Below are 25,519 nucleotides of genomic sequence, written 5' to 3'. Positions count from 1 at the left end.
AGCATTTGATATGTATTTCCATTGATTGAGGTTTTCACTATCACGTGTAAAGAGAAGAGCTCAGAATTGTTTACATTTATTCGTAAATTAAATCCAACTCTGTCAGACCCGAAGTTAGGCTGAAAATTGATTAATTCAGCAAATGTTAATGTTGATTGTTTAACTCCAGCATTAGATTATTCAAATATGCAAAACAGACAGTACATCCAAACAGGATGAAGTTGACATTTTACAACCATAAAGATTTGCCAAACAAGTATTCGCGGTTGGTCCCAAGCTACTTCCTCCAGTGCACATTCACTGCCGCAGCATAGGGGTTCAAATCTGGCATACTTCTCTTTCAGCAAATGAAAAACTCTTTCTGTCCAATCATATTTTTCAAATTCAATCAAAAGTAGATGAATTAACAAACTATAAGTGTTCCTGTAAGGCACGGCAGACATTAATATTTATTTTAGGCAAATCTGACAGGGTTGACCACATCTAACCTCTTAAGAGTTTTGTGCTCCCACTGCTAAGTAATAAAGTCTTACACTGAGAGGCTGGCCCTGTAGCTTCTTGTGTCTGTATAATTATTTGATCATTCATACTTAATGCTGAATGGGTTTCTGTTCTGACCTATTAATTCAAAAAGTTTTGTCAGCGCAAATGGACAGTGTTTTCTCAAGTCTGTTATCTTAGAATGAGACCATTCTAGGCAGTCTTCCCCAGAATGAGACCATGTACACAGTGTTTTCAACGCTGTGTAAGAGGATAGCATGTCTCAAGGAGTCAGCATCAGTGTCAAGCTCTGCGTTTTAACAAAATCTTAAATTCTTCTATTGCTCCCAGGAAATGGCAGGACTGGTGAGCTCACTGGGTGAGCTAGAAACAGGACTGGAAGAGGCAGAGAGAAGATTGGAATGCTGGGTGCAGAATCAGCCATCCTTGTGCATAATATTTTATTTAGAAGAATGAGATTTGTTCTGTTTTAACAGCTGTGTTTATTCACTCAAACATGCTCATGTTTTTGAGTTAGACAGCATAGCTATGTTTTCCTCTAAATTATATGGTGGTCATTTTTAACCAAATCGTTGTTGGTCGACAAGGACACATTTAAACTGGATATGTGGAAATTGCAAAAATAAAGGGCCAATTTTGCAGACTGTTTTGCAGAGATTAAGGTTAGTCTAAGAATTAAAAAATTGTTCTCTGGGTATTGATCTTTTAATTCCTAGACCGGGTTTGATCTGTGTCCACAAAACAGATGCCAAATGTATAGTACATGGAATGCTTTCAAATCATAACATAAAATGGCTGCTGCTATTTTGAGGGAAAGGAGATCTGTGTCAAATAACATGGCTGTCTCCTGTCAAGGGGTCAATCAGCACAGCTGTAATTTTGCATACCTTATGACATCTTGTGGAAATGCGGTGTCAATATTCAGCAATCTGTTTTCCAGAACTTTCACTTTCACTGAATGAATCATATGTGGAAAACAAATTATTTTGGTCATCTACCATACCAGCCATGATGGGATGGACATGTTATTGTCAGGGACATCATTCTCTGCCTCCTCATGCTCTCCTCTTCCACCCAGACCCTTTTTTTATTTTTATTTTTTACTACCTCCTAACTCTTTTCCTCCTTCATCCATGTGCTCCTCCACCACCTGCCCCATCTTCCTCTTCCTCCTCGTCCCAACCCCTCCTTCTACGTTACATGGAATAAACATGATATTTTGTCAGTTACATTTATAATTAGTGGTCAGGTTGAAAGATTGTCTTCGACAGTAGACATGAATCACCTACAATTCCAATCTGGTTAGTCGAATGGGCATGACACTGTTAACTCGTATCATGAAATAAAACAGAATCTTCCACCCACATGATTACTTCCTCATGTAAAACCCCCTATTCAGCTCCATGCTGTACTTTCACAAATACAAAACCCTCCTACACAGGCTTTTCACGCCAAGTCCAAGTGTACTGTATCATAATATTGACTAATTCAGTGGGTTGAAGAGATTACCAGTTTAATCCAACTATCAACAAACAACTGTCCCCACAGGTGCAATGATTCTAAGATCCTTAAACTGAGCTTAAAATGGACAGGGGGTCGTCTACACTCAGAAGCCTTAAAAGGCATAAACAGCCACATTCGTTCAGTAAAGTAATTTCTTCACAAATGTCGTGACTACCGTGAAGGGATGGCGAATACAAATACAAAGTCAACTGGAACTAGCGTACGTCTAGATTCGTAGAGACCTACTTTGGGTCTCTTTTCATGTCCACCTTCATCGCCCAGATCACTTTCATTCTAATATGGTTCCTCGGTAGGTGAGTCAGTGAGTCCGACACTCACAGCGTATTCAAAGCCTACAGGGTATATTTGGAAAAATCCTCACTTCCACAAACCGGTTATGGTCAGTGATCCTCACTGCATGTTGCATTACAAACCTGGTTTTCAGTTCAAATTCTTGGCACCACCAACACAGGTTGTAAAATATCCAAGAAGTTGGTTTAAAGGGATTTTGCCCTTTAACAAACATGACTGCAAGGCAAGAAAGTTGGCTTAAATAGACTGGCATTATACTTTACAGTGTAAACAACTCCTGACTTATGGTTTGAGTTAACACTATAGTTTGAGGCTTTTTGATGTGTTCACATACTAAGAAATGTTCACCTGTGATCTGGAAGAACATTTCTGGTCATTATGGACCTTTGAAAGCAATTCCAAAATGAAAATGTAGGAATCTGTGTGTGAGTGAGGGAGAGACTTGGTAAAGAGAGGTAACAAAAAATAAGTCCAGTAATACTACCAGTTCAGTGAAATAGCCATATAAGGCAAACAGTTTCTGTATGAGTTTGTAGCTTTATTGAAATTACCATTTTAACATTTACAATTTTCATGTAACATGTTTTACAACCATGATCCATAAAAAGTAGATTGAAAAATACATCAAAATAGACAAACCGATTTTACATACAAAGTTTTACAAATAATGTATTAGGTTAGTGTGCTTCCACCAAACCTAAACAATTCTAAATAGCTCTGCAACAACCTTGCAATCATCGTCCAATTCAGAGCAACATTACAGTTATTTCAAATTGAGTTTGGAATCAGCGCAGTCCAAAGGGTTTTCAGTTCATCTCGGCCAAAAATGCCCTTCGACTATTTTGTCTCGGGAGGTGAGATATTGTATTAATTGTAATGGGTTCAATTCCAACCGCAGAACCTCTCCAAAATTCCCCCCTGAGCATGGATCTGAAAGACTTTCTGAACTCTTCATTCTTCCACGTGTATAGAAAAGGGTTTGTGACGAAGATGGTGCAGAAAATTATCCATGAACAAGTCCTAAGTGCCAATGGCACTGTGGTAAAAAGTGCCGTTAATAACACCCAGAAAAAGGGCTCCGTAGTGACAATAAATATGCAACACACGGCCAACACATAGAAACCCAAACGTTTGTCCTTCCTGGGGAACGAATATGGAAGGTTATTCACGATAGGAAAATTTAATATACTGACCCTCTTCACACTGATCTGTACCTTGCGAAAAATTTTGAAATAGCAATACAGAACAACCACTGTCTGTCCGATAATAGTAAACACAAGGGTACCAGCTGCAAATGAATCAGAAAGAATGGGCTTCCCTCCCCTGAGCAATGATGCTGCGGAAGCTGGTAGATATGAGCATCCATCCAGTGGGTACTGCGAAGATGTGATCCAGGGTAAAAGAAATCCCAGCGCCGAAAGCCACGACGCGCTTATCATCCATTCGGTGTGTCTCTTCTGGTAGATGGACAGATACGTCGCTGGAGATTTGGTGATCAACACGTATCGGTTGATGGCAATCAGTGAATGGGAGAGAAGAGAGACAATGATGCCAAGGAATAGGAGCGCATCTTTGAAGGCTTGGTACCCAGCCGCGAAAGGACTTCCATAAGACATCCCTACTGCCTCGTGCGGCATCCAAAACGCGCACACCAACAGGTCCGCTACACAGCCATTCACAATAAACGCATTACTAGCCGTACGGAGTTTCTTAAATGTCACAACTAGGTAGACAACCAGAAGGTTTAAAATTGTCCCAAACAGGCACATAAGAGAATAGAGTGCCGTAAGGCTAATCTTGGCATTGTGTCCCACATCGCAGCCTGTCAGTTGCACCGAATCGTTCCGCATCATTTTTCAAGAACATATGTTTTCCATGCGAATACAACATCAACAAAAATCAGTAATTTTAACAAAATATTTTTGATGTTAATCTCTTCTTCTGTGTATCCGGTTCTCATATCGAGGCGGCAGTGATTCAGTAGCATGGGGGGATGTGTGTGTGTGGGAGGGGGGTTATAGTCTATGCGCGGTGCGCGCCTGTGGTGATGCTGTTGATACTGTAGGTGAACAAAGACGTAGGCTATGCGAAAAAAACTGAAGCAGCGCTTGTTCCTGACAACGTATATTTATTCATTCGCTGGTCATGAAAATTCAATGCCTTCTATGTGTTGGCTAAATATTTATGATGTAAACGCAAATGAGTCTGGTTCCGGCCTACACTATTTCATCCACTAATGGCTCCCAACTTTTGAGCAAAACCAAAAACAACAATGTATAGGCTATATAGGTCCTACATTCTATGTATTGTTTTTGACGGTTTGTTTTAGTTATAAAGCCAATTTTCTGTAGTTACAAACGCTTGGCCAAAAGGAAAATACACTTAAATTTAAACATTTTAAAATTGTATGTTCTCATAAAATCAATGCATTTATCCTCAGAGAACGGCAACCTGCATGATATTAAATATTTAACGCAATAAGTCACAGAACCCATTTGAACCTCTATATGAAAAAATGCATTATGGTACTGACCTTAACACAGATTGAAACTGTTACAAAATTATTGGTGTAATAGAAGTGGTTACTATAAAGCCACTGGACCTTGGTTTGGAGCTGCCTTTGGATTTGCCACATAGGTGCCATGACTGGAACAGAGCTCAATTCGTAGGTTTTTATTTTCAGTTCGACATTAGGGATTTTCTTTGTTGATCATTGACAAAAACTCCTATTTAAATACATTTTCATGTTGGTTAATACTTTCGAGAGCCACTGTACACATACAGCACTTGCAATAACATTTAAATATAATGTGATTATAATGTTACCATCTTATTTAAGGAATATTATACACATCTGTATTTGGTCATTCATGCCAATTAATTCATGGTCTGTGGCACTTTCATTAACTCTCAACGTAAGAAATTCATGGTAATAATAAACAAGTAGATGGGCCTTGGAGGTGTCACAGGAGAATAAATATGCTATTTATAAAGACGCTATTAGCGCTTTCAAACAAAGTATTTCCCCTTTTAGATCGCTGAGAAGTAATAGTTGCGAAACCAATGCAACCAGAATCTCATCTTGTTCCTTTCCTTTCTATAAAGGTGTCAGAGATCTGAAGCACAAGTAGAATACGTCAAGGAATTAAGGCAAGAATCTTTACATTTTATTTTTTTATTATTATAATAATAATAATAATAATAATAATAATAATGGGTTAGCAATCTGTGTTAACTGTATATTTAAAATATATATGTAATGTACAGTACATACAATTCCATTCTACTAGGCTTACTGTATGAAAAATATACAGTAAGGAAAATCAAAAATATTCATCTACAATTATGATATAGTTGTTTGACATACTGCTTGAAAAAAAATATGAATTTTACAGCTATAAAATTATACATTTCAAGGAGGTAGAACACCTGCATTATTAAGAATTTCCCATTTCAAAACAAATAAAAACGTTTCACTGCCAGGAATGTACAATTCTAAAACAATCCAAAACAAAAAGATCAGCCTTAAAAAGACTTCTCTACCAGTTGTTTTTCAATCAACTTCGATATTCAACAACATAGTTTGAGAAGGCTTTAAAAATATATATTTTTTATCCAAATGCAGTACCAGTCAAATGTCGGCAACTCATTCAAGGGCATTTTACTTTGACCATTTTCCACACTGCAGAATAGTGGTGCAGACATTAAAACTATTAAATAAAACACTTGGAATACTGTAGGGGCCAAGTGTCAAACAGAGCAAAATACATTTCATAATGTAGATACTTCAAAGTAGCCACCATTGGCCTTGATGACAGCTTTACAAACACTGCATTCTCTCAACCAGCTTCATGAGTTCAAGGGAAAAGGTGGCTACATTGAAGAATATATAATATACATCACTAAACAATTCCATGTGTCATTTCATAGTTTTGATGTCTTCACTATTATTCTACAATGTGGAAAATAGTAAGAATAAAGACATTTTGAATGAGTAGATGGCCATGTCTTTGACTGGTACTGTATTTGGAAGCACTGTTAATAAAAGGTCCAACAGAAAATGTACTTAGTACTGCCTTATTCATCGGTAGAAATCCACTTTGATAATGACCGTCGCATTGTCCACCCACTGACATTCAGCATTGGATAACAAAGACAGTATTATAAGGGAAAGTTGTGCTTTCCAGTCAAAACTTCACCTGCATTGTTGAAATCTTCAACAATCATAACACACAAGGAAGTGTGTGTTGTTTTTACATTCGACACTAAACCACGCCACAAAACATGCACACATTTCGGTAATAGCAGAGGACATCCGTGGCCGTTGTGCCTTAATAATACCAACACAACATAATTGGTTCTACAGTAGGTGCGAGCACTCACTCATGTTAAAAATAGGCTGCCACAGAAATCACACACTGTGATCCAGTGTGTCAATGAGGGTCAAATAACACTGAAAATGTGCTCGTTAAAACCACACGTTTTGACTTCAGAAGACCAGTATTGCGGTGGGTTCTTGCACCCGGACAGAGTTGCTCAGCTGCCTGGTACAGAGTAGACCGGAGAGACAGGTTTGCATCGTGGGTGTTGACGACCCAGCGACAGACCTTTAAATCCTCTAAGACCTCCGTCTGAACAAACCAGGAGGCTGTTCATGCTCAACATGGCTACATTAGTCCCAAAGCCTACGTGACACGGGCTTCTATGACGGCACCAGCCACGTCCCGCTCTTCTGACACTTTCGTGCATTGATCCTCCATTAGACCACAGGAGTCAGGTAGACTTGTGGCAGAGGGGAACATGGAGCATGAATCATTTCCATTGGAGGAGGGGTACTAAATCACTAAATCCCATCAATCCAGTAAATGGATAAAATAATCTCAATAAAGTAACATTTATGCCTAAACATTACCTAGATGTAATGCCTAACCATAACCAACAACGCCTGGACCTTAAAGAAACCCCAATTCTAACCCTAAAATGAATTGTAAATTTGACCCTAAACCCTGAGTCAGGAATTTAAATTTTGCCTCTTGGGGACTGGCAAAAGTGAGTCCCCGTGAGTACATTTCATTCTGGTTTTACTACACTCATGGGGACATTTGGTCGCATGAGTATAGTTAGACCTAACCCACAGACACACACACACAGACACACACACAGACAGACACACACACAGACACACCTTGTTGCAAATGCATTACAATACATTGCTCATCAGGAAGGTGGTTCGCAGGACATGGTACACTCCCTCCCTAACTTGTCACGTTGTTAGTGAATTAGTCATACCAAGACAAAAACAGAGCTGTCATAAACCCCAACGTTTTCTATAACCATTCGTAACTAAACATTCTTTTACCTAGGCAATACAATTATGCCGTGCTACATGTATAAAATGTTGTTTAAAAATCACTCTCTTCAGTACAGGTCATGTGTATAGAGTACAGCACATATTGGAAAGAAACTGAACTGTGTGATGCCTGGAGGGTGGACGGCCTACACAGCATACTGTATAAATCCACGTCTCAGCCGTAAACACCACACGCTCACATAGCTACAGCCCGGCCAAGGCTAATCAAAGCCAGCCAGAATTTACAAAGCTGGGTCAATTGCCCTTTGTCAGCATTACCCTAACAGGGACTTCAGTCCACCTAAGACGGATCGAGGCGCTAACCGAAGACTTCAGGTAGATCGGGGCTTATAGCACAAAGGCCCTTGAGCCCTTGGGAGTCTGTGCGCCTGTCCCCAGAGACCACGCCCATCCAGATGCCAAGAGAGTAGAACATCAGTACGGCACATCCTGGTTTATTCACTTCCCTTTAGGTATGTGTGTGTGTGTGTGTGTGTGTGGGGGGGGGGGGGGGGCTCCATCCAGTCCAGCTCAGCAGTTCAAGGGTCACTATATCAGTCCGGTGTGGATCAACGTAGAACCACGGCTTTAGTACTGAACATATTCAGACTGAAGGGACTGCAGGAGAAGGGAAACAAAGACACAATATGACGATGAGCAAAATGACAGTTAATCACAGAACATTTTAACACAACCTCTGACTCTGATGCAAATGGAAAAGCAAATTGCTCCAACTAATTGTTTTTAAAGTGCTGACAGCCGAGAAAGAACACGAGGGGGATATTCTTTTCTAGCAGGGCACCATATTACTGTTGATTTACAAAAGGTATAGAAAAACCATTAAAATACACTAATTAAAATGCAATTCTGTAAATTAATACATTCAGGACCAGTCAAGTAGGTGCATGCTCACAAGCAAGCGTGGGCATGTGTAAATAGCTGCAGGATGGAGAGCAGGGATTAGCAGGACTGACACCAACAGATGGGAGTGAAAGGCATGATACGAGAAGGAAGACAGGTAGAAAGGGAAAGACCGCACGCGCGCACGCACGCGCCAATTAGCGGGACTCCCGGTGAGAACCAGTCGGTACGGCGCAGCAGAATAAACCTGGGTCAGTGTGGTGCCGTGACCTAGACTGCTGCACGGCTCAAGAGGCAGAAGACCTTGGAATGTATTGATTCCAACAACCCTTTCAGTCATTCAGTAGGCACCGGCAAGGCAATGGAGGATGAATGAACTTCACAGCTGTGTTCAAGGGCAGCAGCTGTTGAGTTTGTTCCTCCTCCGAGGTTAAATGAGCAGTTATGGCGCAACATTCAAGGTTGTCTGAGAAGAACACCAACCAGCCCTCCCGTACCAACACACTGCAAGTGTTCAGTATGGTTTACCAAACCAAACAACCAAGTAACTACACCAAGCAGAGACAGCAAATGCTGTTCTGAAATGACAGTTTGCTCTTAAAACGGAGCCGAGTCAGGTTGCAGCCCAGACATTACAGGTTGGGGGTGGTTAGGGCATCTGACATGCATCCGAAGGGTCCCCGATTTGAATCCCTCTAACGCCCAGGCAAAAGCTGTCGTTATGTCCCTGAGAAGGACAGTTAATCCTAATTGCTCCTCCTCCCTGTAGTAATAATCCCCCCAGGTTGTCGCTGCAATCAACTTGCCTGGGATGTCAGGGGATCTCAGTGAGGACATAACAGGCCTCGACGAGATCAGGAAGAAGATGATATATCAGGATACGAATGACCTTTACAGTTGATCCACTAGCAATCTGGCATTGAAGCAAAACTAACAATGACTTCAGAAAAGGGAAGTTAGGGTTTCCCTCTGGATGGGTCAAGACAAACTAAGAGGCTTTCTTCGAACGTATGGAAGGAAGTGCTTCACTCGAACCTAAAGACTTGATATCAATGGTGAGGAAAAAGTTCTCTTCAGAAATGTATGCATGTAAAGGTCAACAAAGCCCATTTCTAAGAAACGCCCAAGCAAGTCGGAATGTACAAGAAAGAAAAACATTTCCAGAACCAACTGGACATGACACAAACTCTAATGTCAAGAATGTCATGCTGCATGCGGTTGAGAAACAAATATCACCCAACATGTCAATTTCCCAACCCACATCAAGGGCCACATTCTTGACCAAATTTGCACTGTTGCCCTCAACATCACTCACATCTCCCCTTCACTGTTCCCATTATCTGACCATAAGACTCAAACATACCACACAACTGTGAAACGACTCATCTCCTTTCGCAACATTAAAAGCTGTCAACCCCCAGACACTCTCGGATGCAATCAGTTCTGCCCTTCCCCTGGACCTCACCAACCAGTTCAATACTATTCTGTCTGCTGCCCTCGACTCCATGACCCCACTTCAAACAAAAAAATGTCACCTTCACATCCTCTTCACCCTGGTTTACATCTGAGCTCCGTGCCATGAGGCAGGAGGGCCGCAGACTTGAACGTCAAACCAGAACTGGCTTAACTGTTCATGCTGAAGCCTATAAGCTCCACCTCTCCTTGTACAGAGATGCTCTTCATGCTGCCAGAACCTCTTTCATCTCCGACACCATCAAAACATCCAACAAACTCCTCCTACAGCCCAGTGAGCCCTCCACTATCAACAAACTCCTCCTACAGCCCAGTGAGCCCTCCACTATCAACAAACTCCTCCTACAGCCCAGTGAGCCCTCCACTATCAACAAACTCCTCCTACAGCCCAGTGAGCCCTCCACTATCAACAAACTCCTCCTACAGCCCAGTGAGCCCTCCACTATCAACAAACTCCTCCTACAACGCAGTGAGCCCTCCACTGTGCAAACTCCTCCTACAACGCAGTGAGCCCTCCACTGTGCAAACTCCTCCTACAACGCAGTGAGCCCTCCACTGTGCAAACTCCTCCTACAACGCAGTGAGCCCTCCACTGTGCAAACTCCTCCTACAACGCAGTGAGCCCTCCACACCATCCACTGTGCAAACTCCTCCCACACCGCAGTGTCCTTACATCACTCAAATAGTAAATCTCTCTCTTTACCATGGCATAGTCCCCTCCAGCTTTAAACATGCTGTTGCCATACCCATACTAAAGAAACCTGGCCTGGACACTACCAATTTCAATAACATCTCCAACGTCCCCATCCTTGCCAAAACCCTGGAAAGGACTGTTGCCACCCAACTTCAATGCCACCTCTTCAATAACCGTCTGTTTGAGCCTTTTCAGTCTGTCTTCCGACCACTTCACAGTACTGAAACGACCCTCCTCAAGGTTGTTAATGACCTTCTTGTCTCTGCTGATACTGGCGTCCTCAACATCCTTATCCTGCTTGACCTGAGTGCTGCCTTTTACACAGTGAATCACCAGATCCTCCTCACCAGGCTCAAAGCCTTGGGGATTGAGGGAGCTGCACTTTCCTGGCTACACTCATACCTAACCAACCGTACTCACAACATTTCGGTCCATGGTCATAATTCTGACTCAGCTGTAGTCACACAGGGTGTCCCCCAGGGTTCCGTTCTTGGAACAGAACTCAACGACTTCTCGCACACACTAAACCCTGGCAGCACATGACCCCCATCCTACAAGAACTCCACTGGCTCCCAAACTCTAAACGCATAGACTTCAAAATTCTCCTCAGGTATAAAGCCCTCCACCAACTTGCTCCACCCCATCTCTTGGACCTTATTCCCCAATACCATTCCTCCAGGTCACTCTGCTCTTCCACTGCTGGCCTCCTTATCATCCCTCGGTCCAAGCTGTGGAGCTTTGGAGACAGGGCTTTTTCACAGGCTGCTCCAAGACTTTGGCCTTCCACAATTCATCCGTGACTCCAATTCTGTTGCCATCTTCACCCACCACCTCAAGTCTCATCTATTCAAACAAGCCTATCCCTAGGCCTTGCCCTATTTTGTTTGACCCAGCCCCCCTTTTTGTTGTTTTGTTAGCATCAGACAAACGTTTGTTTACCCAAAATCCACCTGGCTAGTAGTTTAGCCGTAGCACATTATACAGTTTTTGTTCTAGTAATCCGCTTTTCTTATTTTGAATGTGACACGAGGAGCACTCAATAGAAAGAAATGGGTTAACAGTTCAGGGAAGAGCAGAAACAAATTAGGTTTCTGCTCCAAATGTACCAACAAATAAAACCAACCCGAGATGTGTATCCATTGAGCAATGGCTTAACAGAAGTACAGGTCAGAGTGTGTGTGTGTGTGTGTGTGTGTGTGTGTGTGTGGCAGCCATGTAAAGTGGAACCAGGCCATGCTCATCACAGCACCAGGCAGCGCAGACAGACAGGGAAGCGGAGATACGTGGAGCTGCCGGAGAGTTCAGAACAAAGACAGCGGAGATACTGCAGTAGCAGTAATAGCAGAGCAGGAACGCCAGCTGACATCCACACAAAAAAGGGAGGAAACTCGTGTTCCACAGAAGGCCAGAGAGGAAACAAGGTCAGAAAAGGCCAAAAGGTCAAGAGAGCCAAAAAAAAAAAAGATGCTGCTGTCGGGAGTTCTGGGTTTTTGCCGCCCCCGCCCCCCCCCCCCCCGCCCTCCTCCCCCCTTTGTCAGGGGGGTGGGCTCACAAACTTACAGGGATTGAGCGGCTGAGGTATCGGCCAGACGGTCCACTGAGCCCAGCGTGGCCCCCTTGCTGAGGCCTGTAGGAGCTGTACTCCTCAACCCCGGGGCCCGACCTGCCGGCAGCGTGGTGGGGGGCCACTGCTGGACCGCCGTGGCCGAACACCCCAGGGGGGGAGGAGTTATACTGATTGTTGTTGACCTCGTAGTGGTGGTGGAGGTGGCTCGCCATGTAGCCGTGACCGCCGGCCGCCCGGCCTGATGGAGGGATGGAGGTGGTGACGGTGGAGGAGGGGGGAGTGGAGGAGGGCGATGAAGAGGGGGCGTACGGCGGCTTTCTATTGTCCTCGCTGCCGTCGGTTGCGTACAGGTTGCCTAAGGAGCTGGCTAGCCTGGAGTTGGAGCTGAGGTGTGGGGCAGAGGTGGACAGACATGTTGGGAGAGGTAGCGGGGGGGGGGGTGAAGAAGGGGACATGTAAATACAGAGGACACACCCTTAAACATGACAACAGCTTCAGACGGAGCCCCATTCAGGGGGATTTTGTCACTCTTTGATTTGGCTGAACATTTTTATTTCTTAACCATTATTCCCGAGATCAGAGCACAGCGTTTTACATTCACAGCAGGGCTCACTGCAAGACCTCAGGACATTACATTTCCTGTCAGATTAAAACCCAACTACAAGCACCAGGGGTCACATTAAGCAATCTGACTAATGTGTTTTGGGTTTCCACTTCCGCAGGCAATGAATCTGCGCCAAGCCTCTACACGTAACTGGAGTTGTCATCGCCATGGCTACCTAGCTACACATCCATCATCCGGTACATTAGGAAAAACAAAAGACACACTCACAGATATCGCACAACGAAGATATGGCACAATAATGTGGTGCTCATGCTCCCCTCCCCATCCGCCCCCTCCTGTGTATAGAACTGCAGAACGCAGGAAAGCTCATTGCCGGTAGCACAGCAATCCTCAAGAAGAATCAGTCATAACACCCACATTCCCTGTCCTGCTGACCCTTCCACCTGACACCTGCTCCCAGGGCACGGAATAGACAGGCCGAAACAAACCGGGGACAGACACGACACAGAAGAACAGCACAGGAGACAGCGGGAGAGAGGTAAAAGGAGGAACTCTACAGGAGGCAAGAGAAAGGGTAAGTGGATAAACGGAGAGATGGAGGACTACGCAGTGCCAAGCGGGAAGGTAGGTGAAGATGAAACGGAGGGACAGTGGGAAGAATGCAGAGAAAGAAAGAGTGAATACACCAGAGGCGTCAAAGGATGATCTGTGGCGGCTGAGGGAGGGGAGGTTCTCACCTCTTCAGGTTGGATGCCGAGGAGGAGGAGTTACGGCTGATTCTCTTGGCGGTGGCGGAGGCAAAGGGGGAGGATGGAACTTTGGAGGACTTGAGGGGTGATATGGTGCCCTGAGTGACCACTCCAGGATTCATCCGACTGGGGGGAGGGGGCGGGGGCAGAGAGACCGGGGAGGAGGGGTTACAAATGGCACATTGGGTTTTAAAAGGCTGTGTGATCATTAGAAAACCCTTTTGCAATTATGTTAGCAGAACTGAAAACTGTTGTGCCGATTAAAGACGTAGTAAAAACTGTCCTTCTTTAGACTGGTTGAGTATCTGGAGCATCAGCAATCGTGGGTTCGATTACAGGCCCAAACGGGCCAGAAATGTATCAGTTACTGAGGGAAAAAAATGGAGGCTTAGAAATCAAGGCTATTCCATGCCAAGAAACTCAAGATATCATACAACGCTGTGTACTACTCCCTTCACAGAACTGCGCAAACTGGCTCTAACCAAGATAGGAAAAGGAGTGGGTGGGCCTGGTGGGTGTGAACGAAGGAGAAGAGTTCTGGTTCTGTCAGGACAATTGTTGTAGTGAACCACCCCTCTGTATAGAGCTGAAGAACTTTGTTAATCGGTGTCCCGTCCCCCCCGCAACCTGATAGGGGGATAATGCAGCGCAGGTTTCTGGGAACCGAGTGTGTTATAGCGAGGATGTATCACCACCACCTACAGGAGTGGAATAGTTGGCTAACAGACAAACATTCCTGAACACGGTATGGTATCGTTTAATTTACCTAAAAGGTTGGGACGGTGACCTGGTGTGCAGTTTCATTTCTTCAAGTCTGAAAGAGAAAGGGGTCAAAGATGAGCAAGTTCACACTACCGGTTGCAGCATGTTTGCACAATGAGCGTAATTACTCAGCACTTTTAAGGACTGGTTGCTGGCCTTGGTTTTTAACACTAGGACTGCCAAGCCTTTCAAACAAACATTAAATCGCCAGAGCCAAACGCTGTTTCTCGTCACTAGCATACGAATCGTCCCTATTAGCATACACATTCTCCACCACAGCATCACCATCCAGCCAGAGCATCAGTTCATCTACTGGGTTGTTATCAAACTACATACAGTAGAAGTAATTTGTTTGTTATAAATGGTTAATGAACTTGAAAAAGTACAAGTGTTAGTATTTACGGTCTTATTATACAAAATAAACGACAAAAAAGAAAAAAGAAAAGATTATTTCTAAGAACACAGGCTATAGTATCTTTGTTTGTATATTATGCCCTACAAAATGAAAATGAAAATGAAAATTACACACTTAAATTATTTTTAAAAAAATACATTAAAATGTAGTTTACATTTTGATCTCATCTTGGTGATGTAAATGGTAAAATAACAGACATTATCGACCAGTTCTCTATGATCATAGGACATCCACATGAATAGCCATACAGAGGCCTCAAGCACGGTTGCTTGATTTCAACGCCAATGCTTAGTCTCCTAGATCACTGACATAAGACCTGTCTATAGGTGACAAGAAGTTCTTGAAAAACCGAGAAGTGATTAGAAAAGGAATAGGCTGTGTGAACTGCGTGTCTTTGCAGGTCTCTCCCAGGGGCTGTAGGGTTGTAGGGGGGCAACCCAGCTGATATGAATTAGCTTATACAATAAGCCGAAACTCTTATTGAAAAACAGCAACATCTGATAAGTGTATATCGTTTGTATTATGTTTCAATAATAGCCTAATTAAGTATTTGAACCGTCATGGAAATCTTGTAATTCATTCAAACTCAACCAAGGCTCTCATTCATCTGGGAGTATCGCACATTCATCCATTGACGTCATGCATTCAGTGAGGGGTGATTAGCGCCTGGAAACCATTTGGATACCAACGCTAAGTAGCATGGGCTGTTGGCGCATTAAGTCGGAAAACAGGGTAAAAGACTAAAAAAAAAAACAACAACTGGTAAATAGTCTAAATAGTTTTCTGTTTGTCAGTTTAGAATTCTGACAACGGAACAATGTAATAAACGCCTATTTAGGAAAAGTAATGTAAGGAGGAGGGTGTAGCTTTCAAAATGGCAGTTTAATTTTAATTACAAACGCAAATGCCAATTTACATAGGCATTTGGCAGTCCTAGTGTTAAAGACCTTCAACAAATACCAAGTAACTTGGGCTGAGAGCTACATGACAATCTCAAATATGTTGAAAGAAGACATTCTGTAGATTTAGAAACTACACCAAGGCTGTACTTGGGCCTTAATATCCTGCCATGTCCTCCCAGTGTTATTTTAGTTTAATCATGTAAACCAGAGCACAGAATGGGATCACAGCACCACAGACACACTGGCTAGAAGCGGTGGTTTCCATGACAATGGGTTTTGGAATGCTGACAAAAGTACTTCACCAATTAATTGTCAATATTTTCTTTGTTACTTGATAATTCTTGTGTAACTTAACAAGGTTTTATACTATTATAAGATTTTGTTTTACATATTTGGACATAAGGATATATAATCTTTACTTCAATACTATTGACAAATAAAGGTAACCTAATTTACCAAATTACACTGAAAGATTATACTAAGCAATCATTGACTAATCCAAAAATCAATAGAAACTTCATAGCGTGGAACGAATAAGCACACCCCTAGATTGAAAAGATGGTGTTGCCTTGTTGGCGGTTTCAGGGCAGGGCAGACTTGCCATCATAGTGTCAGTCTGTCTATAATTACTCACATCGACTGGAAGGACGTTTTGCCCCTTCTTAACAGCACTTCAATTGACCTGTTGTGTGTGTGTATAGATAGTGGTCTGGACTTCTCCATTTGTAGATGATCTGTCAGTGGATTTATATACTTCAAATTACTTGGAAATGTAACACCTCTCTTCTAAGGGCCTCAGTCCGGTCTTTTGATCTTGGCATGGTATGTTATGGTCAACACTAAACCAGATATGGTTTCTAATCTATTTGGAAGGCTGGACCCTCCCAAATTACTCTATAATGATGCATTTTTGTGATTTGTTAAATTGTAACCCAATTTTAACACATGAAAACAATGCATCCCTGAAAAAACCTTTAAGGATAAACTTTTTCACATGACTGTACATTACAAAAGACAAGGGTGTGATAGGCGACAAAATAAAAGTTTAAAAAAAAATTAAAAACACAAGGGAAACAGGAAAGGAAGCCAGCCACCCCCGCCCCCCCCGCCCCCCCCCCCGTTTCAAGGACTTCATGCTTTATTGGAGGAGAGGGTTTTTGCTCAAAGAGCAGGATCCAACCTACGCTGCTGCAGTACATTCGTACATGGTTTATAAATGACTGGACCCCAGGCTAGAAGTCCTCACTCCAGATCAGGGGAGTTGCCTAACGGGGACACTTAAGTTGTCCCAGGCGGTTCTCACCTTAGTGCTCCTGTCGTGGCAGACCTTGGCTGACGCCGGCCCTTTAAGGCACGCAGTTTATCTCCTTGGGTCATGCAGAGCCCGTTCTCCCCACTGTAGTCATTCTGTGGGGGAGAGAACCCGTCAGATAACATGGCCCTACAGTAAATACACGTCTCCAATATTCCCCCGCCGAGGCGTGGGTCGCACTGACCTCTTGGAGGCGGTCGGTGCTGTGGGACCGGAGGATGCCAGCTGAGCGGCCCGTGGTGCGGCCGGCGCTGAGCGAGAGGTCGTCCATGCTGGAGATGAGATGAGACACGGCCCTCGCTGGCTTCTGCTGCGATCGCTGGGCATCCCCCTGCAGCCACATGGCCGCCTGCTTCCTGAAGGGAGAAAGAGAGGTTGCATTAGGACACACTCGGCTACCACGCAACCTTTACTCCACAAGACCACGTCACGGCCGGCCTGACACGGACACACTTGTCCACACCATTCCACAGCACGGGGATGGAAACTATGCCAGGAGATAAGGCCACAACCGCCGTTAAAGGGCTGAATGGAGCAGCGGGCAGAAACAAATTGACCATGAACCCCATTTAATCTACACCCCCGGTTCCCCTCCAAAACACTGACCCTCCAAAACACCGACTGGCCCTAATCTCTGGGGAGATTAGGGCCAGCGACTAGTAGTCAAGGGCCAGGAGAGTTCAGGCATCTGTTCAGCTTCACAGACGACGGGGGGGATCGCGTTTAAGCATACTGATACACTTCCCACGCTACAATGCCCGAAAGCTGTCCAAAGTGTGTGACGGGTGTGTATAAGATCTGGTCTGTCACATTTTCTGTTCCGCTCGGTCCCATGCAGGACAACGCTGTCCCCCTTGCCAACACACACAGCCGCTAAAACACCCTAGGAATGCAGTCGTCCAGGCTTTAGTCTGCGGGTTAAAAGTCGTGGTCAGGCCAAAACTGTACTGGACTGGTGTGCAGAGCACGCAACAATTATTAGATGGCATAAATAAGGTGGGTAAGGGTTTTAACTCTCAAAAGTGCTTTAACAAAAGCCATGGTTGGTCTTGGGATGGGAGGAATTGTTAAGGAGTAATTTGTTTAGACTAGCTGTGGTTCTGAAGACTTTTAAGTGCTCTGACATAGTTCGCAGTCTTACAAGTCAACAAGTATGTTGTGTAATGATTCGAAAAAAGAATACAAGTATTTCTGGTAACTAGTAAAAAAAAAAAAACATTGCGACCTCATCTGAATCTACTGCAAAAATATCAAGTATCGGAAATGTTCAGTTGCACCTAAAAAGAGGTTACCATGGTAACGGAGACAACAGAACTTCTGCGCATCTGTCGGACGCCACTCGCTAGCTGTCTAGAATCTGACTGGCCTGTAGCAATTTGACGTTGTTACCAGCAGCTGCAGTTTAAACTCAAAACTCACATTGAAACCAGAAAAGGAACCGGGCCAGCCTAGTCCAGCTGGCCTGCAATATATGTTGTTGGCCGCACTGGATTCGAACCGGGTTCACCCACATGAGACACCATGTCTTTAGCCACTACACCACGGAACTGCACGCATATCGAGTGCCGGTATAGCGGCTCAACATTAGATCCTTTCGTCACGCAAAGTTTGACTATTTCATGAGACACCATTACCCATTGTGTTAAACTGAGTAATGTTTCTTATTAAGTTTCCCTCCATCACAAATAGCATCTATGAACTGTATGACTTTTGCCCCTGGCTGTTTTATCAGCGTATTAGCCATTCATGAATTACACTGATAAAAACTAACAATATAGGTGATAACGGACTTTTTCCATCAAGTGAAAAGACAAAAGAATTGTGTAACCAGCGAAGTTTTTGTCTATTAGAAAATCCACCAGAACTGTTTCATTTAAGGCTTCCTTATAACATAGCTCCTGAAGGTTGTAGCCAGCAAAGTTTCTGTCCTGAACAAATCCTAGGGCATAATTTTTATGGGTATATGCCCTCCCAGTAGGCCACGACGGGCCCCCGCCCAGTAGGCCACGACGGGCCCCCGCCCAGTAGGCCACGACGGGCCCCCGCCCAGTAGGCCACGACGGGCCCCCGCCCAGTAGGCCACGGTAGCGCACACTGTAGCGGGCCCAGTTGTCCTGCATTGAGTGCGCTGGACTCATTGGCTGGTTCTGACTCAGATTATTACATTCTTGCCCATCTTCGGCAAACACCAACCGCTGGTCGATATTAGCGCATCCCGATTATAATTCATATGAATGTGACATGAAGCTGGGGGGTGGGGGTGGGGGTGGGGGATCACAACTAGCTTTAAAGGGGCACTTACTCCTCCAGGAAGTGCTGCTGAGGACCAATGACAGAGCCTGGCCGGCAGACCCTGATCCAAGCGATAGCCTCCGCTGCAGTGAAGCGGTAGTGCTTCATCAGGTAACAGCCTATCAGGGTGCCTGTTCGACCAAGGCCAGCTGATGACGAGAGGAAACAGAGAATAAATCAAAGACTTGAACAACTCAATTTATCACAGGGTTCAACCAAACAAGGTCTTAACAAATAAGAGTATTAGGAACATAGGTTCCACCACAGGCAAAAACATTATGGTAACACTAACTGTTGTTAAGTCGACACGGTAGTTACGGTAAGACTGCAACGGTTATGCTGACACTGTAGTTACGGTAACACTAATTCCGAAACAGCAGCGTAACACTGTTGAACAACACCGCCCTCTAATGTTAGGCCCGCAGAAACACATCTTCGGGGGCAACGCCAACATGTAACCCACAGTCGACCATCACATTCATTTTGCTTTGCCAGCAAAATTAAAATAAAAAAAATTAGGCATGAAGTGCTTTATAAAATTTCTTAACATAAAATACTTGCAGTGCGCGCGTGTTAATGTAATAAAGAGCAGACCCCAGAAACACCAGGCAAGCCAAAATCCAGCCGACCTCCGGTGTTTTAAGGCACGTGCGCGCCCCGCTCACCCTTGCAGTGGACAGCCACAGCGCCATCGGTGATCTCGCAAATGTGCAGGAAACGGCGGGTGATGACGTCACTCGGCGTACTGCCGTCGACGAAGAACAGGTCGTAGTGGTCGAAGCCAGCGTCCGTAAAGCGCTTGGCGTCGTAGATCTTCTTGTTGAGCCTCACCACCGTGGTTACGTTGTGCCTCCGGAAGTAGGGGAAGTAAGCCTCGGGGGCGTGGAGAGGGTAGCCTGGGTGAACGCAGAGAGGGGAGGCAGAATTAGGGACCACATTAAAAAGTAAGGACTCTGCTTTGGTACTATTAGACATAAATTATAAGATTATTATAATTTAATGTAATCTCATAACCAAGTGTGATCAATGAAGACAACATCTGCTATCACTGATGCAAAAACCTAGCTTTTATTGCAACATGTGTTTGCGTCTAATAAACACTATCAAAATTAAATGTCAATGCTTACCACACACTAAACCAAGTTATATCAATTGGCATTGAGACATGATATCTTGCCCACGTCTCAATGAAGATCTTTTTTTTTGAACTACGGGATAAATCTTTGACGTGGTGAATCCAAACCTGACACTATTCACCAGGGAAGTCATGGCATGGATTATCCATGGGCTGAAGGAGGGTGACATGCTTATGGGGATGGAATCATCTCCTCTACTTGACAGAACTGTATTGTACGTAGGCAATGCAGTAGTCTTTTCTGGCTTACGCTGCCAACAACAAGGTTGTGGGTCTGAAATCCACTGAGGCCACATACAACTCTATGGCCTTGCGGTTGTGGATTCTGTACTTTTCAATCTGTACATAGTAGGCAAAACAATGTAAAATATTCACCAGTGATGTTCAATTAGGAACCATGAGAACACTCATAGTAAGCAATTCCAACAATAGAGAAGAAAATACTATCAGAGGTAATGTACTTTTTATGACAATGTATTTCAATGTCAAACATGCATTTCTGGATGACACACTTGTGTTGTACTTAGTCAATGTCCTTTGAGTTTAGAAAGAAAGTGCTTTCCTGAATATCTCATGTTTTTGTTGTACTAAGAGTGGTGAAATATTACCACATACTTGTGGGAATAGTACCAAAGCAACTACATAAACTAAAAGGATGATCAAAAAAAAATCCAGGATCAGCAGTTCATTTGGCATAGAACTGTAGCATATCTGCTGATTAAGACAGCAAAAATGACTGGGCCATCATCACAAAATAATCTGAAAACTGTCTGAAACTGGATAACTCAGTATCTTTTTTGAATTATTACCACGGCAATGGCTCCATCTGCTGCCGCAGGAGAGAACAGATAATGTACAAGAAGGATCCATCCCCGAAAGCAAAAGCTGAATATTGTGGAAATTCATTATTCAAAATAACTTGACATTTCTCAGTCATTTTCTTTGACCAAAAATGGCACATTATCACAGGCTGAGGAATGGTCCCAAAACTCACCATTTTCTATTTTACTTTTAGGGTGGGGTCCACTGAAGGCCAAAAATTTCCCAGGCACAATCCAGTTGAAGTCTCCGTTTTCCACTCGCTATCAAAGAAGAGGATACAATATTAAACGCTGGGAAAGCACTTTTTTTTTTTTATACTCACCACCACTGTATACAATTGCCATCCACTTGGTGCACATTGTGTATTGGGTCTGTTGTCTACCAGTAGCAGCACACACTTAAACCAAATACAATTCTGGCCGTGCAAATGTACTTCGAGAGAAAAAAGGTGATTCTCATTCTAAAGAAAGTGGTTTTGTCCATTACAGCAAAACGCTCCAAGCCTTCAACCTAAACTTGTTCATGACAGCCACTAGTTTACAGCAATCTTCAGTAACTTAACCTGACACTGAAGATGGCCAGGCAGCACTGAAATACCAACAGAACATTATTATGACTATTATCAAGAACTGCCCATTTCAGAGGACTTGTCCTACTTCTTTTCTGACCTTGTTTCTTTCGGAAAACGTGTTACACACTTCACAGAGAACATACAGTCGATTTCTAACCACATCCGCCAAGCCCAAGGAAACATCAAAACGACGACGCTTACGCCGATAAGCGTACAGTAATTATTGGGGTCAAAGGTCAGTATGACGACATGACAGTACCTCGTAATGCTCGTATTCGTCCACATCAAACGTTTCAAAGTCAAAGAATCCATGCTGCAGGGCCTAAAGAGGGGAAACAAGAAGAGCACAGGGACAAATCAGTCTGTGTGTCTGTGTGTGTGTGTCTGTGTGTGTGTGTGTGTGTGTGAGTTTATTCCTGACCAAGCAGAACTTGAGTGCCCAGAAATACACGAGTTGGGGAATTAACATCAACGACACATTCCTCTGGGGAGCCTGGTGCTCCACAATTTGCAGTGTCATGATGACAGACTTCAGATTACACAGCTACTTTTATGGCTTTAATGAGTAAACCACCACTGTGGTCCTTCCCAGTGGTCCATTCAGCTCCACACCACTGTGTCCCTGCTTTCTGGGACCTGTGACATTTGTGGCCATGGCGTCAAAAGGCAGGGCCTGATTAAAAGATGGGAAGTGTGTGTGAAGCCGGGACTACACTGCACAAGCCCGAATGCAGCTTGTCATTCTCAGTACTGTACCAGCGGTGTCAATTACTGAGCAAATTTGTCTCTCGGCCAATACTTTTTTTTGCTTTATATTCGCAAGACGGCAAACTAAAAAGGTCTATTCAGCTCCAGTCATGGAGGTCCGGAAGAGGGGACCGGTCTTCTTTATTCACCGGAAATAAGCAGCGGTTTCAGTGGCCTGGCCAAGTTCAAACTCAGGGTTTCCCAGCGTCTAGATCAGTCACAGATTCTACAGGAACTAAGATAACCACAGAGATTGTGCGCGTGTGCGTCCATATACATTTCCATGCGAGTGTACCACGAATAAGAGTAACTATGTCAAGTTCCAAAATTAATTAGTACAGTGGTATGCTAATGGGGACGCTAGGTCCCTTTAGCAGAGCAGACAGCCAAAACGTAGCTGTCATCATGGAACAGATCACTGTGGTTACAAAAGAAACCGCCTGTAATTAACACAACAGGCTTCCTAGTCAAAGCAACATCCTACATTCTGGGTACATTGGGCTTGTATACATTACGAGAGAGAGATTCTTACATAGTTTGCATAATCATTTCCTTAGCTTTTGAATTTACACCAGCATGTTCGATGCGTACCACAAAGTATTGTGGCCGTCAATCGAGGGAAAATAAAATAGATTGATGTGTGTGCAGTGCAGGGAAACTTCAATCGTTTGCTTGTAAACCACTGGAAGGGCTCCAGAGAAAATGTGGGCTATCGATATCTACAAGTTCATACAACGAAATAAGAGTCAAGTATTCTTTGATGGGTTTCAGAACTTGTATCGTAATGCAAATAAGCCCTCATTCCTGAGTAGCTTATTCGTGAATACTGACCAGGAAACGGGAAAATGGCACCTGCATTAGAGCAATGAAGGCAGACATGCTAGTTGTTCAGAGGGATTCATTCCAGTCAATAAAAGGATTGGTGTCCATGGAATTAGAGTTCAGGAAGGGGACTTAAATTCCCTTAAATCATGACTAAAAACAACAAAAACTACATAACAGTAGATCTAGTGACACCCTAGATGTATGCTACATGTTACGAAAACGTTTTCAACATCCCATTTGACCCAGAGTCCCTCGTCCATTCCATGACGAACTACACTGACTTTCAAACATTTGGGGTCACTTAAAAGGTTCCTTGTTTTTGAAAGAAAGGCAAATTTTTTGTCCATTAAAATAACATCAAATTGATCAGATACGGGTTAGGGTAGACATTGTTCATGTTGTAAATGACCACTGTAGCTGGAAACAGCTGATTTTTAAATGGAATATCTACCGTACACAGGCCCATTATCAGCAACCATCACTCCTGTGTTCACATAGTGTTTGCTAATCCAAGTATATCATTTTAAATGGATCATAAGAAAACATTATGTACTACTCTGTTCACAGAACAGCAAAAACTGGCTCTAACAAGAACAGAAAGAGGAATGGGAGGGCCCGGTGCACAACTGAGCAAGAGGACAAAGTGTCTAGTTTGAGAAACAGACGCCTCACAGGTCCACAACTGGTAGCTTCATTAAATAGTACCTGCAAAACACCAGTTTCAACATCAACAGTGAAGAGACAACTCTGGGACGCTCTCCTTCGAGGCAGTGTTTCAAAGAAAAACGCCTTTTCTCAGACTGGCCAATAAAAGAAAAGATCAAGATGGTCAAAAGAACAGCCACTGGAGAAAGGAAGATTGAAAAAAAAGTGTTATGGACAGACAAAGGTAGGTTTGAGGTGTTTGGACCACAAAGATATGCGAGACGCAGACCAAACGGAAATATGCTGGAATGCTTGATGCCACCTGTAAAGCAAGGCTGAAGAAAAGGGAGTGTAAGCACTGGGGATGCTTTGGTGGTGCTAGTAAGATATATACAGGGTAAAAGGGATCTTGCAAAATGGAGTGATACCCATACCCTGTGGACAACGCTTCATTGGAGCCAATTTCCTCCTACAACAGGACAACGACCCAAAGCACAGCTCCAAACTATGCAAGAACTATTTAGGAAAGAAGCAGTCAGCTGGTATTCAGTCTATAATGGAGTGGTCAACACAGTCACCGGATCTCAACCCTGTTGAGCTGTTGTGGGTGCAGCTTGACTGTGTGGTACGTAAGAAGTGGGGCGGATTCAGGAAGCATGGGGTGAAATCTCAGACTACCTCACCAAATTGACAACTGGTGTGCCAAAGGTCGGCATGGCGGTAATTGCTGCAAATGGAGAATTCTTCGACAAAAGCAAAGTTTGAAGGACACAATTTCATTTAAAATCCATTCTTTCAAACCTTGTCAATGACTATATTTCCTATACATTTTGTGGTATTTCCTATTCAAACTCTTTTTAATGTACGTTTTCATGAAAAACAAAGGACATTTCTAAGTGATCCCAAACTTTAAACGGTAGTGTATATGTAAAGAAAACAGTTAAAACACCTCGGTAAAGGACATTTTGAAACACAGGAATAGAAATTGCACAAAAATATATAGAGGTTAACTGAAAAACGAACAAGCGCAGTGAATGTTCTGAGAGGTACAATATCAGGCTGATCCGAGGAGTATTTGCTCCCTCAGTGAGAACATACTGCCAGCTTAGCCGCAGTTTATGTGTGATGTAACCTAAAAGTAAATTTATACCTGGCCATCAAATTCACCTGCAACAGCTCCCCGAACCAACAGACTCCGCAGACCTCACCCTACAGCAAAGTCAATTATATCAGCCCCGTGTGGCCACAAAATTAAACATGGTATGGGCATGATCTTTTAAACATGTCTAGATGAGAGTTTTGATCAGACCCAACGCCTCACTCACTTGATTCTGCCACAGAAGCTGAAAGGCCAGGGTATCTCCTGGACTGGGTTAGTATCCCATGCAAGGCAAAGAATGCGGGAAGCTAACAACTACCTAAAACAGATACACAAAGTGTAATTCCCCACCTAACAGCTTCCCTTAATTGGGTGGCCAAAAGCAGAACGCTAGTCATTTCAGAAAACTTTCCATTT

The 25,519-nt window shown here is 43.6% G+C and overlaps 2 protein-coding genes across 9 annotated transcripts in view; both read right to left on the bottom strand.

Annotated features, from left to right (window-relative positions):
- Nucleotides 1-3,514: 3,514 nt before the first annotated feature.
- gpr88 (G protein-coupled receptor 88) lies at nucleotides 3,515-5,479 on the bottom strand. Its single transcript, XM_010871358.4, is given in 2 exon segments — nucleotides 3,515-3,545; nucleotides 3,547-5,479. Coding segments are annotated over 2 exon segments (678 nt in total). The 5' UTR covers nucleotides 4,194-5,479.
- Nucleotides 5,480-5,798: 319 nt separating this feature from the next.
- cdc14ab (cell division cycle 14Ab) overlaps nucleotides 5,799-25,519 on the bottom strand; it is a 36,047-nt gene continuing 16,326 nt past the window's right edge. For 5 of the 8 annotated variants that reach the window (XM_034293709.1, XM_034293710.1, XM_034293708.1 and 2 more), the window contains 10 exons: nucleotides 22,046-22,108; nucleotides 21,388-21,475; nucleotides 19,924-20,154; nucleotides 19,269-19,407; nucleotides 17,151-17,322; nucleotides 16,958-17,061; nucleotides 14,342-14,389; nucleotides 13,564-13,701; nucleotides 12,255-12,645; nucleotides 5,799-8,284 (listed from right to left, as the gene is read on the bottom strand). In XM_034293709.1, coding sequence (XP_034149600.1) covers nucleotides 8,255-8,284; nucleotides 12,255-12,645; nucleotides 13,564-13,701; nucleotides 14,342-14,389; nucleotides 16,958-17,061; nucleotides 17,151-17,322; nucleotides 19,269-19,407; nucleotides 19,924-20,154; nucleotides 21,388-21,475; nucleotides 22,046-22,108 — 1,404 coding nt within the window. In that variant the 3' untranslated portion in view covers nucleotides 5,799-8,254. The other 3 variants (XM_034293712.1, XM_013135113.4, XM_034293711.1) reach the window with 2 other exon arrangements.

Source organism: Esox lucius, chromosome 8, assembly GCF_011004845.1.
Source record: "Esox lucius isolate fEsoLuc1 chromosome 8, fEsoLuc1.pri, whole genome shotgun sequence".
Classification (NCBI taxonomy): domain Eukaryota; kingdom Metazoa; phylum Chordata; class Actinopteri; order Esociformes; family Esocidae; genus Esox; species Esox lucius.
This window is presented reverse-complemented; position numbering and strand designations above follow the sequence as displayed.